Source organism: Hypanus sabinus, chromosome 28 (genome assembly GCF_030144855.1).
Source record: "Hypanus sabinus isolate sHypSab1 chromosome 28, sHypSab1.hap1, whole genome shotgun sequence".
Lineage (NCBI taxonomy): Eukaryota > Metazoa > Chordata > Chondrichthyes > Myliobatiformes > Dasyatidae > Hypanus > Hypanus sabinus.
Genome location: NC_082733.1, coordinates 28684483 through 28698969, shown reverse-complemented (window position 1 = coordinate 28698969; position 14487 = coordinate 28684483). Strand labels below are relative to the sequence as shown.

General features: G+C 40.4%; 1 protein-coding gene and 1 long non-coding RNA gene across 4 annotated transcripts in view; one reads left to right on the top strand and one right to left on the bottom strand.

The window, feature by feature from the left end:
- The window catches only part of LOC132382537 (uncharacterized), a 79091-nt gene extending 77117 nt beyond the window's left edge, over positions 1 to 1974 (top strand). For both annotated transcript variants that reach the window (XR_009508381.1, XR_009508382.1), the window contains one exon: positions 71 to 1974. This is a non-coding gene — a long non-coding RNA (uncharacterized LOC132382537). The remainder of the gene's footprint in view (positions 1 to 70) is intronic.
- Positions 1 to 14237, bottom strand: part of clpxa (caseinolytic mitochondrial matrix peptidase chaperone subunit Xa) — a 48896-nt gene extending 34659 nt beyond the window's left edge. For both annotated transcript variants that reach the window (XM_059952820.1, XM_059952821.1), the window contains exons 1-5: positions 13865 to 14237; positions 10229 to 10377; positions 5112 to 5232; positions 3773 to 3927; positions 1982 to 2141 (exon numbers count right to left, since the gene is read on the bottom strand). In XM_059952820.1, the coding sequence (XP_059808803.1) occupies positions 1982 to 2141; positions 3773 to 3927; positions 5112 to 5232; positions 10229 to 10377; positions 13865 to 13943 (664 nt within the window). In that variant the 5' untranslated portion in view covers positions 13944 to 14237. The remainder of the gene's footprint in view (positions 1 to 1981; positions 2142 to 3772; positions 3928 to 5111; positions 5233 to 10228; positions 10378 to 13864) is intronic.
- Positions 14238 to 14487: the final 250 nt, after the last annotated feature.

Below are 14487 nucleotides of genomic sequence, written 5' to 3'. Positions count from 1 at the left end.
AGTGCTTAACTATATTTCAAAGAAGAATAAATATGGAACTAAGATGAGTATCAACTCTTAATTCCAACAGAAATACAAACTGTTGCAGCTCACAGAAAGAAGGAAACTCCAGAGAGGACCAAGCTTCAACCATGTGGAATGATTTTTTCAAGAATAATGAAACATACATCATCTACTCTGTTTATATGAAAATACGTGGAGCTTTACTGTAGAATCAATTCCAAAAACAGTGAATGATTTAATCTCTCTTATTACTGTCCATATCATAATCAGGTTATTGGATTAGTAGTAAAAGAAATTGTACATTATAAACAAACTGATCACATTGTGGATTATTCTGAAAATTGATGCCTAAAATAGATTGTATTTTCAACAATTATAGTAGCTTGTGAATGTCTAAAATTATTAATATCACAGATGATAAAGTCATGGATCTAATAGGAAAAGACTTCATTTTCTACAATAGTTGTGCGTCCAACTATCATAACATAACCCTTATTTGTGAACTATGCAGCAATGTTACTGATTACTAGGATGCACAGGGACATGTCATCAGATGTAACATGGGGCATTGGGTTTTTCAGACTTTCAACTGCAGACACTCTTGCCTAGGCGATCTAGCCAGAGTCGATCAGACCCTCAACTTTTGTCCCAGAAGTATTGGTCAACAACACGTGGCCATCTGGAAGCTCGCTCAGCAGCCTAATTAAGGTCTTCCACAGAATTTACATTACCAAAATCAAGATATAATTACTTGGGAGGATTATGACTTGATTAAGCATCTTTAGTTGACAGGGCAATGCTGCTGATAAAAATGGATAAAAAACAACTCCATACTTTCAAAAACATACCAGTAATGGATAATGATGTGCAGTTATTGCTGAGCTTCATCAGCAGTAATTCAGTATGCATGAAATAGTCTCATATTTTGTTTTGAATGGGAGAACATTTAGCCTATTTAGATAATGCTCGTTCTTGGAGCAAATTCATCAACCGCATTCTCTGACTTATTTCTTTGGTACCCCATTTTCTCTCATGTGCCCAGCAATTCTGCCTGATTTTGCTACTGACATTGATTGATCACAGGTCAAAAATGGTATCAATACATATACAGTATAGAAGGGCGGCATGGTAGTGTAGTGGTTAGCACAACGCTTTACAGTACAGGCAACCTGAGTTCAATTCCCTACGCTGCCCGTCAAGAATTTTTATGTTCTCCCCATACGTCCAAATACGTATGGGCTGGCAGGATAAATGTCCTGTGGTTAAACTAGGATTAGAACAGGGGATTACTAGATGGCATGGCTTGAAGGCTCAGGAGGACGAATTCCTTGCTGTATTTCAATAAATAAATATACACACGCACAGAAAAGTAATTGAGATATAAAATACTGTTTTCATTCATAGAAGATTTTGAAATATGCCCGAATAAATTACATTCTGTGCTTCATGTCATAACTAAATTTATGTTTATAAAGGTAAATCACCCCTTTCAATATCATATGCAGAATCAACAAAGCATGTATTCCGTACATTTGCATTTCTACGCACATACAAGAATGCAGATTACAATCAAGATTCACAAGTTATTCTACTTTATATTGTCTCCTGCTACATGGCTTTTCTTGGCAGTGGGGTATTTGCCTGCTCCCATGCTTCTCAATATTTATAATTTCATTCAATTTACTTAGCCATTATTTTCATCCTTTCTAGGCAATTATTCTGCCTTCAGCTGTTCTCCTGAGTTACTGGACTGTGTAATAAATACAGCACTGCATGGTATTAATACCAATTTTGTCCCACATTCAAAAGCATAGAATACAAAAGCCAATACTCATCTGCAAATGTGAACAATTATTTTTCAATACCAATAACTTTGGAAGCTACTGATAAATTAGGGACATCACCACAAGCTCAAATTCAATTCAAGCCATGTATTACAAAAATGATCAATGTATTGAGCTAAATGATAAATACTCACCGCGAGGTGTCAGAGAGGCTTGCTTCTCCACATCTGTTTGCTGTCTTAGAGCCGTTGGAATATTATTGTGAATGCGCTTGTAATGGTTATACACGGCAACTGAAAGAACTTTCTTAGCATAAGACTGACCAACTACATATTTGTCGAGATAACTATATATCTGAAACAAAATTAAAATAAGATCTTGGTGAAGATCTAGGTGGAGAATTTTGTATCAAATTGAAGGCAATTATAGTATACACAATTGAATATGCAAGATAAAGATCAGAATCAGATTTAAAATCACCAGCACGTCATGAAATTTGTTAACTTTACAGCAGCAGTACAATGAAATACATGATAAATATAAAGAAAAAAATCTGAATTACATTAAATATATTAGATATTAAAATAAATGAAACAAAATAACAGAAATAATAAAGTAGTGAGGTAGTGTTCATGGGTCCAATGTCCGTTTAGAAATTGGATGGCAGAGGGGAAAAAGCTGTTTTTGAATCACTGTGTGCCTTCAGGCCTCATTACCTCCCTCCTGACAGTAACAATGGGAAGAGGGCATGACCTAGGTGGTGAGAATCCTTAATGGTGCACGCCATCTTCCTAAGGCACTGTTCCTTGAAGATGTCTTGGATACTACAGAGACTAGTACCCATGATAGAGTTGACTAATTTTACAAGTTTCTGCAACTTATTTTGATGTTGCGCAGTAGCTTCCCGCCTCTGCCATACCAGATAGTGATGCAGCTAGTCAGAATGTTCTCCACCTGTAGAAGTTTGAGTGTTTTAATTGATAAACCAAATCTCCTCAAACTCCTAATGAAATATAGCCATTGTCTTGCCTTCTTTATAGCTGCATCAATATGTTGCAAAGGATGACAATCAATCACTTTGTTCAATAAAGGACACATTGTAAATAAATAAATCATTCTATGCAGCAAAGGAAATGTCACATCTGACCAATGTTATTATGTAAATAAAAACATAACATTTGAAAAATCGCTGCTTATCTATGTACAATGTACTGTGTACGTTAACTACAATGGCTTCTTTGTTTTGTTAAGATTAGGAATGCTTCTTTGTTATGGTAAGTGCTTTCTCTCACAGTCGTTCAGCTTTAGACTTGCTGATATCGGGATTGTATTCATTTGTTAACCGATGGGGAAATGTTATTTTGTCTTGTGGGTCTGGGAGCTGGGGGGTTTTCATGGTCTTTTGAGGGACTCAGGAAGAGGATGCCGAGGAAGGTGGACGTGAGCGGCACAGCTCGGTCGACCACCAGGGTGGTTCCAGGTGCAAGGACATGGAGGTCGGCAGAAAGCGACGAGGGGTCGAGTGGTTTGATGGTTGAGCTCCAACGATATGCATTAAACTGACTGGACTTGGCGCCTTTTATTTTATTTTATTTTCTTTCACATACACTGTATTGTTAGTGACCTTTTAGTTCTAGTAAAATCTTTAAAGTATATTCTATAACGATATCTGGTGTGAGTTTGATATTGTGTGTGCGTCGCTGCATTGTTTTCCACAGCACCTGCGTATACGGGAGGTGGGGTTAGAGAATGGCTGGAGTTCTTCCCTGAGACATATACCAGCCTATTGAGCAGGTGTTACATCTATAATCTCTTTTAAACTTAATTCAACTTCATTTTTTCAAATTACTACTTGGCACTTTGGTAATGTAACTTAAAACCATTTCTTCCCGATATTGTTCAGGTAGCAAGGTGCAGAACAAAATCAAGGAGTAAATTCCAACCCACTCTTCAGAACTACACAGCAGCACATAAGCAAATTTTACCTTTTTTGGAGGTGGTGGTGGTTTCTGTTGGAAAGCGAGCTTCACAGCTTCAGCTGCCGACTCTGGCTCCTTATTTAAACTCTTCTTGGAGTCTGCTTCAGATAGCACCACAAAGAAATGGTGGCATTTTTCACATTTCACAAAGCGAGTTGAGGCTGAGGGTAAAATGACAACATTTCTTAAAAAAACAGTTCTGTCATATCAATGTTGATGATTAGCTTCAACTGGAGTCACAGTAACAGATGGTGGAAATGTTCAATGTAGAACAACATATACAATTACGTCCATTAAAGTTTTTAAACCAATTCAATATTATACTTCCCAAATCACCAAAAAGTTGGTAGATCCCTACTGATCATTGATTGAATAAATGTCCACCTTAACATGACAATTGACCTCAGTGGAAGGAGGGAAGTAATAGGAACAAATCCATACAGTTTTTTTCATTGTTAAACACAAGTGATTAACACGATGGATTATTTTGGATGGTGAATCTCTGACATTCTTGGCCTCAAAGTCAGAGAAGCTAACTAATTTGAGCTATTTAACCAGACACAAGCCACAGGACAGAAGATTTGATGGAAAATTAATGTTGTGCTGAGAATGATTGTTTCAAACTTCCCAAGTTTAGCTGGGCAAAATCAAGAGCCACGAATGATCTAATATTTGGCAAATAGGCTGACAACATAGGGAAAGTGGAAATGTGCATATGAGGAAGGCATGGGATGTACAAATGGCAATGCAAAAATGCAGAAGAATGAGTCAAGCATGGAGCTTTAAGAAAACTGATGTAACCTTGTAGTTTGAGAAGTAACTGCTACAGATTGACTGGTTAAAATCTGTGAGTTAAAAATAAAACTATGAGGTGGAAAACCAATGACAAAAATCAGTAAAATTCCATGTGGGTGAATGTACCACAATGAAAAGAAAAGATGACAGGAACAGTTAAAAATTCTTCATGTCATGTGGAATTTTGTGGTGCAGTGGGTGACACAAAAGCCTGACAAGAGGAACCGAAGCAAAGCTTTGTGGGAGGGATAGGAATGGATATAAGATTTGAGATGATGAATGAAGATTTTCCAAACAGAAAATGAAGTTGAAAATTGAATTTACTGATTGCAGGTGGGGAAGGATTGACCTTGGATGTTAATTACATGGATCACGAAAGAGATTTGTATGCAAAGCCAGGGAAGCTAATCTTGGAAAGAAAATTGGGGAATTTAGAACATTTAACAGAAAGAAATCCACTGAAGGAGGTTTCCAAATAATGTGCATACCAAAATGCCTGACAGCAATACAACAATATCTAAAAATAAAGTTTTATCAATGTATTAATTACAAACAAAGGTCTCCACATGAGTGCACGGGTCTCCACACTTCGGGCAACGCAGCTGATTTCCACCTTTCCCAGATCCACTTGAACCAGATGATCGCTTGCTGCCCGCTTCGCTGACAGACTTCTGCAATACATTAGGGGAGAATTTCAGTTGCTAGAAATTCTCGATTAAATATCTGTCTCCTTATTTGGAGATATTGGCTAAGCCATGTAACACCCTGTTAAAGGTTTCACTGCTAATTTTGTAGGGTATTTCATGCAATGGTCTTCCTGGAGAAGCAGTGTGTTCTGTTGGCAGTGTTTGAGTTACCATTAAAGATGAGGGATGCTTAGGAATGCATGTCGTCCAGTCAGGAGTGTGGAACTGGGAGAAGGTTCTAGAAGACGCTGGGGGAGCAGTTTTTGTGACCTACACTGAGGTGAGTTGAGGCCTTTTTCGGCAGGAGATAGCCAGAGGAGGAGTTCAAGAGAACCTGTAGGATTTGATCCAGCAGGAACATGTGATTTGATGGGGTAGAGGCTCCAATGCATAAGGGGCTACAGAGGGTTATAGACTCATTCAGCTCCATCACAGGCACAAACCTCCCCACCATATATGGCATACTCAAAAGGCGGTGCTTCAAGCAAGCAGCAACCATCATTAAGAACCCCAACTATCTGGACATACCCTCTTATTTATAACATCAGAGATGAGGTACAGGAGTCTGAAGACCCACACTCAACAATGTAGGAACAGCTTCTTCCCTTCTGCAATCATATTTCTGAATGGCTCAAGAATCCATGAACACTACGCATAAACTCTTCTCGGGCTTCCAGCCAGGTCCAGGTGTCTATTTTAACTGATGGTTCAATGTCAAACTCCACCATCAACGTCAGGGATGATACCTAGGCATGTCTAGTCCAGTGGTATGTGCACTCAACTCCCGTCATCCGTCCCTCCTGATTAGTCCTCAACCCAAGTGGGTTTACGCTGACCCACTTTGTTTAAAATCACATTCCAGTTTTGACTTAGAGAAACACCTTCATCTTTGTTGATTAACCGTACAAAAACTATTTCGGACCTGGAGAGTCTCCACAAGTAAATAAGACAATTGTGCATGACTTTCCTACAGAATGGCTGAAAGACGAAGGAAACCATTTGGGTCCTTAACAAAGCCAATGGAAACACCAGGATGCTTAACAAGGAGGAACGTGTTACTACCGCCTGTCTTCCCTATATCTCCACAGTTTCTGGAAGGATTGCCAGGATCCTGAGGAAATACTGGATATATACCATCCACAAACACACAAGGAAGCTCAAATCCCAGCAAATGTGGGTCAAAGATTACCTGGGAGTCAGGATGGATGGAGTTTACAGGATTCCCTGTGAATGCGGAGCAGCATATTTCGGCCACGGTGAAAACCCGCATCAAGGAGCATAGGAAGTGTATCCATTTGGGTTACCCAGAGAAATCGGCAGTAGCAGAACATTGCATACGCAATGACCACAGGATTGACTCTAACGGCACAGAACTACTGTGCCACACAAATGGCTTTTGGGACCATCTGGTGAAGGAAGCCATTGAAATAAGACTAGAGAGTAAGAACTTCAACGAAGTCAAAGGTCTTGCTCTAACTGGAACTGGAATATGATTTTAAATGGCGGGGGGGGGCAGCAGAAACCTGATTGGTTGAGGGACAGGTGATGGGAGTTGAGGATATTTACCACTGGACTAGACACGCCTAGGAATCACCCGACAAAGATGGTGGAGCTTGTCATTGAAACACTGGTTAAAATCAACACCTGGAGGTGACTCGAAGCCCGAGAAGAATTTATTCGTCATATACGCCAGGAGAACACCAGATGCTTTTTCCATTAACTCTACCTCACTGTTCCTCTTTTGTATTATTTATTCTTTATTGAACTTTTAAAATTTCTTAATTGCATTGCACCCTACTACTACTCATGACATACTGTTCAGTGGCCATTTTATAGGTACACCTGCTCGGTAATGCAAATATCATGTGGTGGCAGCACAATACATAGACATTTGCATAGTCAAAAGGTTCGGTTGTGGTTCAGACCAAACATCAGAATGGGGAAGAAATGTGATCTAAATGACTTTGAACACGGAATGAGTATTGGTGCCATATGGGGCGATTTCATTATCTCAGAATCTATTGATCTCCTGGAATTTTCATGCACAACAGTCTCTCAAGTTTACAGAGAACGATACAAAAACATCCAGTGAGTACCAGTTCAGTAGGCAAATATGCCTGTTTAATGAGAGCGGTTAGAGAAGAATGGCCGGATTTATTCAAGCTGACAGAAAAGTAACAGAAACTGAAACGACGACGTGTTACAACAGTAGTGTATAGAAGTGCATCTTGGAACCTACAGTGCCTATAAAATGTATTCACCTCCCTTGGAAGTCTTCATGCTTTGTTGTTTTATAACCTGGAATGACAGTGGATTTAATTTGGCCTTTTTTGACACTGATCAACAGAAAAAGACTCTTCCGCGTATAAGTAAAAACAAAGTGATCTAACTACAAATATAAAATAAAAAATAATAATAGCCCCCTTTAGTATGACACACCAAATTATCATTGGTGCAGCCAATTGGTTTTAGTAGTCACATAATTAAATAGAGATCTGGTTTTGGATACTTGTGTGCAGTCAAGGTGTTTCAATTAATTGTAGTAAAAATACACAAGTATCTGGAAGCTCCAAGACAAAAGAACACCAAGCAACTCCACAAAAAGTTTATTGAAAAGCACAACACAGGAAGTGGATACAAGAACATCTTCCAAGTCACTGAATATCCCTTGAAGCACATGAAATGGAAAGAATATAGCACAGCTGTAAATCTGCCTTGAGCAGGCCATCCTCAAAAACTAAGTGACCATGCAAGGAGGGGAGTAATGAGGGAGGCCAGCAAGAGACCTATGACAACTCTGGAAGAGTTACAAGCTTCAGTGGCTGAGATGGAAAAGACTGTGCATACAACTGTTGTCCAGGTGCTTCACCGGTTGCAGCTTTATGGGAGAACGGCAAAGAGAAAGCTACTATTGAAAAAACTCATGAATTCTCTGCTAGAGTTTACTAAAAGGCATGTGGGAGTCTCTGAAGTCAGCTGGAAGAAGGTTCTATGGTCTGATGAAATGAAAATTGAGCCTTTTGGCCATCAACTAAATGCCATGTTTGCCGTAAGCCAAACACGGCACATCATCAAAAACACACCATCCCTACTGTGAAGCATGATGGTGGTTGCATTATGCTGTTAGGATGCTTCACTGCAGCAGTCTTTGGAACACCTCTGAAGGTAGAGGGTATAATGAATGCTGCAAAATACAGGGAAACCTTGGAGGAAAACTTGATGCAGCCTGCATGAGAACTGCAACTCGGGAGAAGATTTGTTTTCCGGCAAGACAATGACCCCAAGCATAAAGCCAAAGCTACATAGGAATGAGACCATAAGACACAGGAGCAGAATTAGGCCATATGGCCCATCGTGTCAGCTCCACCATTCAATCATGGCTGATCCTTTTTTTTTCTCCTTCTCAATCCCATTTCCTGGCCTTCTTTCTGTAAGCTTTGATGCCATGTCCAATCAAGAACCTTTCAATCTACACCGAACGACCTGACCCCCCCCCCCCCCCCCAACAGCGCATGTGGCTGCAAATTCCACAAATTCACCACCCTCTGGCTAAAGAAATCTCTCTGCATTTCTATTTTGAAAGGGCACCCCTCTATCCTGAGGCTGTGCCCACTTGTCCTAGACTCTCCCACAATGGGAAACATCCTTTCCACATCTACTCTGTCTAGGCCTATCAACATTCACAAGGTGTCAATGAGATCCCCCATCCCCTCCATCCTTCTAAATTCTAGTGAGTATAGACACAGAACCATCAAACGTTCCTCATATGAGAACCCTTACATTCCTGGAATCATCCTTGTGAACCTCATCTGGACCCTTTAAGGAATGGCTTAAAAACAATAAAGTTAATGTCCTCGACTGGCCAAGTCAAAGTCAGAGTACAAACCTCAATTTAATCGAGAATTTGCTGCTGCTCTTCAAAAGGGCCATTCACTCACGATTTCCACGCACTCTGACAGAGTTTGAACAGTTTTGTAAAGAGATTAGGGAAAAATTGCAGAGTCCAGAAGTGAAAAGCTGATAGAGACCTATCCACACAGACTCAAGGTTGTAATTGTTGCCAAAGGTACATCTACTAAATACTGACTTGAAGGGGTTGAATACCAATGCAATCAAATATTTTGTGTTGTATATGTCTGTAATTAATTTAGATCTCTTTGTAGAGATTTTTTTCACTTTGACACAAAAGAACAAAAGCCAGATTAAACCCACCGTGATTCAATGTTATACAACAATAAAACAAGAAGACTTCCAGGGGCCGGTGGTGAATACTTTTTATAGACGCTGGACATATCGAACCGTGAAGTGGATGGACTATAGCTACAGATGACCACACCAGGTCCACTCCTGTACCCAATAGACAGTGAGTGTATGTCAGTAACAATAAACCTGATTCTGAGTGCTACTTTGTAGAAATATTGCAATTCTAGATCCATAAAATAACAATATGAACAGCTTTCATTTATATGGCAATATCTGCATAGTAAAGGAAAACAAAGTACTTCACACTGGTAGTATTAAATGACAATTGATATTCACCCATACAAAGAGCTTTTCACCACGAGGACCAACACTTCAGTTAAGAGATAGGTTTTACAGCATCTTAAAAGGAGGAAAGGGGGACAAAGAAAGGAGAGAGTCTTGACAACCTAACCTTTGCTACCGGGGTAAAATAGTTAAGCTACTTTAAGTAGTTAGTAACCATGAGAGAATTTGAAGAGAGCAGATACCTTAAGGTCACAAGGCTGCAGGAGATTGCAGGGATATATTGGGGGATAAACGATGGAGGTATTTTAAAGCAGAAGTTCTAAAAATCACTGAGATGTCTAACTGGTAGTCAATTAAGGTCAGCAAGAACAAGGTTAAATGGTGAGCTGTACATCATACAAGTTAGTTCACCAGCAGCAAAGTTTTGAGTGATCTGAACTTCACATTGAGCAGAAAGCAAAACAAAGGTTTCATCAGTAATCCAGAAATGTACCTTGCTGCCATCTCCAGTTGTATCTTTACCTCCATCCTTTGAAGCAAGTACAGTAACTGTCTCATGAAATGCTTGCCTAGGATATTTTCTTCCTCCTCGCTCCTCAAGATTTCCCAGCAATGGGAAATGGAACCGCATAGATGCAAATCCTGAAATGAAATGCAAATTCACGATTGCGTTGCTTTCCAAGGTTTAATTTCAGTTGTATAAATATTATTTCTAATACCCAGGCTCATCTTCTTTCCAATGCTGAGACTAATTGTTTCTATGTCTTTCCAGAATTTTTGCTTTTGATTGGAAGTTCATTCCATTTTCTGATTCACTTGAATTTCAACATTATTGCAGTAACAAACGAAGGGCAGGACTGGCAGGATAATGATCCAAGGAAGATAAGTTTCAGATGTGACTGATGGAGATACAGAAAAGGGGGAAACAGAGCTCAATAGAAAGGGCGTCACAGTAGAAAGGATATTCTGGAGGCTAAGTGGGATGGAATACAGGAGTAAGAGAGGAATCCCTTTAGTAGGGTTACCAGATACCTTAGCCAGTTGCAGAAAGCAACAGGGTGATAGTTGGGGCAGATTTTACAACTTTCCCAATATTGACTTATTGTCTTCATCAAAGGAATGTGGATAGAATGGAATTTAGAATGGAGTGGAAGTGTGTCCAAGTGAGTTTCCTGATTCAGTATGTCAATAGTCCTACTAGAAAGTGGACTGTACTTAATGTCATCTTAAGAAATGAATTGAGGTAGGTGGTGGAAGTATTGATGGAGAGAAAACGCTTGGGAAACAGTGACCACGATTGTGCAAGATTCAAGATGAATGAGAAAGACTGGTCCTCAAGTTAGGACCTAAATTGGGGGAATGTTGCACAAGGGAGAAACTGGCAAAAGTAGATGAGCAAAACAACATCTGACAAGTGAGTTATTTAAAAGTGTTAGCAAAGATTTTGGGACAGCAAGTTCCAGTAAGGGTGAAAGATTACAAAACTTTGAATTTCAAAGATTACTGAAGGTTTAATCAGGTTTTAAAAAAAGGAAACATACGACAATTACAGGCAACTACAATCAAGCAAGTCCCTTGAGAAATTTATGTGTGGGAGCACTTAAGTAAATTAAGAGGGCAAAAATTGGCCAAGAAATCTTCATAGCAGGTAGGATAAAGAGAATCTCAGTACTTTGGGAGCAAGAGCGTGCATTTCCTTAGGGAAATGGTAATCAATATTGGAGCCAGCATTTATGGTTGACATTTGAAATGAATACATGTCATCTCTGTCCATCTATGTAGGCTCAGGAAGGAAAGTGTTACTGGAACCTGCAGTATTAAAAAAGTACTAGATGTCTTGGAATACACAACGGTTAATAAATCCCCAGGGCCAATTAAGATCTACACCGGCATGCAAGTGTTACAAGAGCGAAGAGTGCTGGGCCTCTTCAAAGAGCTTTGCATCTTCATTAGCCACAGGCAACCAGAATACTGTAGTATAGTTCATAGTCTTCCTTTGTTTTTGGAGGGCATCAGGGACAAGCCTGGTTGTTACAGGTCAGAGAGCTTTCTTTAAGTGGCAGGGCAATTATTGGAGAGAATTCAGAAATTCAAGATTTATGCTTATTTGAAGAGACAAAAGCCGATCAGGAAGAGTCAGAATGGCTTGGTAAGGGAAATTCATAACTGATTTAATAGATTTGTTTTTGAGATGGCAACAGATTATATTGATGAAGGCAGGGCAGATATTATCTATGTGGACAGGACAGACTTGTGACAAGGTCCTACATCGGAGGATGGTCAAGGCTAATGGATTCAAGGTGAGCTAGCTAATTTGTGAAAAAGTAGTAAAGGATGGTGGCGGGAGGATGTTTTTCTGATTGGAAAACTGCATCTAGTGCTGTACCATAGGGATCGGTGCGAGAACTTTAGCCTTTTCCATGCAAGGAGAGTGGCTGATGTCTGAAACTTGCAGCTAGAAGGCATGATGGAACCAGATACAATGAAGTGACACGTGGATTGACACTTTCAGAGGCACAGCAGGCACATACATTCAGGCGAATGTATGAGTGTGGACTGAAAGGCCGAATGGCTAATTTCTGTATTGATTCTATCCTAAAGGTATGAACTTTGATTGGCCAATAATGTAATCTTAGAGACAGCCACTTAACCATTTCTAACTTTAATATAAATACATGTAGTAAAATTAAATATAGGCTTTGGTGATAAAGCCACCCTTCCAATGAGTGACATCAAAGTTAATGAAACGAAAAGGAAGAAAAAAAATTCTTTGCAGTTTAAAACAAGTATTTAACTACCGACAAAGACTGGCACATTATGTGTAACTACTTTTAATATAAGCTAGGGAACATTTTGTTATAAACAATAAAAATGAAATTATAGGTGTAAAAAAATTCACAATACCTAAAGGAGAATTGGTTATTGTGCTAGCATCTCATACAGTCTTCCTATAGATTATGAATATTCCAGTACACCATATTTAATACAGTACCAAATTGACAAACTTTCTTTAACCAGAGTCCTATTGAGGATGATGGGAGAATCATGGTGGCAGGGCGGAGATAATGTCTTTACCAAAGGAGGCATAAGGCACTCCTTCCCCCTCCTAGTCGGCAGGTCACTCTTGGGCAAGGTGAGGCACCTGCTTAGACCCACCCCGATCAGGATCGTGTAAAGCCATGGGAGCAGGTGGTGGATGGTCCTCTGAGCAGCTGGTGCATATCACAATTCCTGGTTATGTGACCACTGACACCAGGCAGACAATCTCTTGAAGAAAATTGATAATGGCTGGGGTCAACCTTCTTGTAAAGACACTACCGAGCAGAAGGCAGTGGCAAACCACTTCTGTAGAAGATTTTGCTGAGAACAATCTTGGTCATGGAATGACCATGATCGCCCATGTTAGACAACAAGGCGCATAACAAATGACTGGTGTAATCGTTACAAAGTACAATGTTCGAAGATGACTAAAGAAAACTGACTTTGTAATGTGTAAGAGGCAAATTAATTCATTCAAAACTGACCACAGGTGAGTCAGGCTGACAATGAATAACTTCAGACGCTAAAAAAGACAATAGACATCTTGACCAATGACCAATCTTGTCCATGCTCAACAATGCATTACACATAAGTGACATAATAATATATTGTGTAATTGCATTGTTCACCTAAAAGTGTCACATTTCTCTCTAAAAGCAGCAGCATTTAGTAAAAGCCATACATAATTATGGAGAGTTATTGTCTAAACTTCAAGATAGCCAAAATGCTTTACAAATGAAGTAGCTTTAGACTCAGTGTTACAAAAATGTAGAAACTGTTGCAGCCAAGTTGCACTGAGAAAGCCCCCACAAACACAAATGAAATAAATATAATTTTAAGCACGGCTTGAAGTCTAACTCGCATGCTGCGGGATGGGATCTTTCGCGTCCACCTGACGCAACAGACAAGTCCCACAGTTAACGATTGTGTTGAATTATGTATATGAGCGGGGCTTGAATCCAAAAGTTTGCAGTAGGTCATAACCCACTGGGATATGATAACCAAAAACAATGATTTTGCAACCACGATCCTGCGTTCCCTTTAGATACTGAAGGCCGTGTATTCCTCCTAAACCCAGTCTAGACCTTACCCAGACTCGAGGTGTTTATGGACGAGCGAAGGAGCCTGACTGCCGACGAGCAGGTACACATCACCACGACGCAGGACATTTGCGCCCAGCGGCCGCCCCCTCGGTCCGGTACAGTTCCTTCCAAAAGCCTTAGGGTGGGTGGGGAGGGGTGGGCGCGGGGGCCCGGGGCCTCTGCCTTCCTCGGGTCAAATGCCTGCTAACGGGCCGAAGAACGCCTCGGCTCAAGGCGGCCCCTGGAAAGTGTGTGGGAAATTAAACGACGAGGGGGGAGCGCGGTCCAGAGTGAACCATAAGATGCAGACACGGGACAAACTGGAGCAAATCCGGCTCAGTTGGCGGAGCTGACGCACCATTACCAGACCGGAAATGTCAGTTCGAATGCCACTACTTCCGGTTGACGCTTGTGAGCAAACACGCATGCGTCGGATGAACCCTTGCCAGTGACAGAGGGGTTGATGGATGGAGATGTGGTGGAGACAAGTGATGAAGACGAGGGCCGGGTTGGTGGATGGACATGCAGTGCAAATGAGATGTGAGTTGTTCAGTGTAAAAGTTCTGAAGATTTGTGGATGGAAATGGCGAGATGACACCTGGATTAGTGGATGGACATGCAATGAAGATGA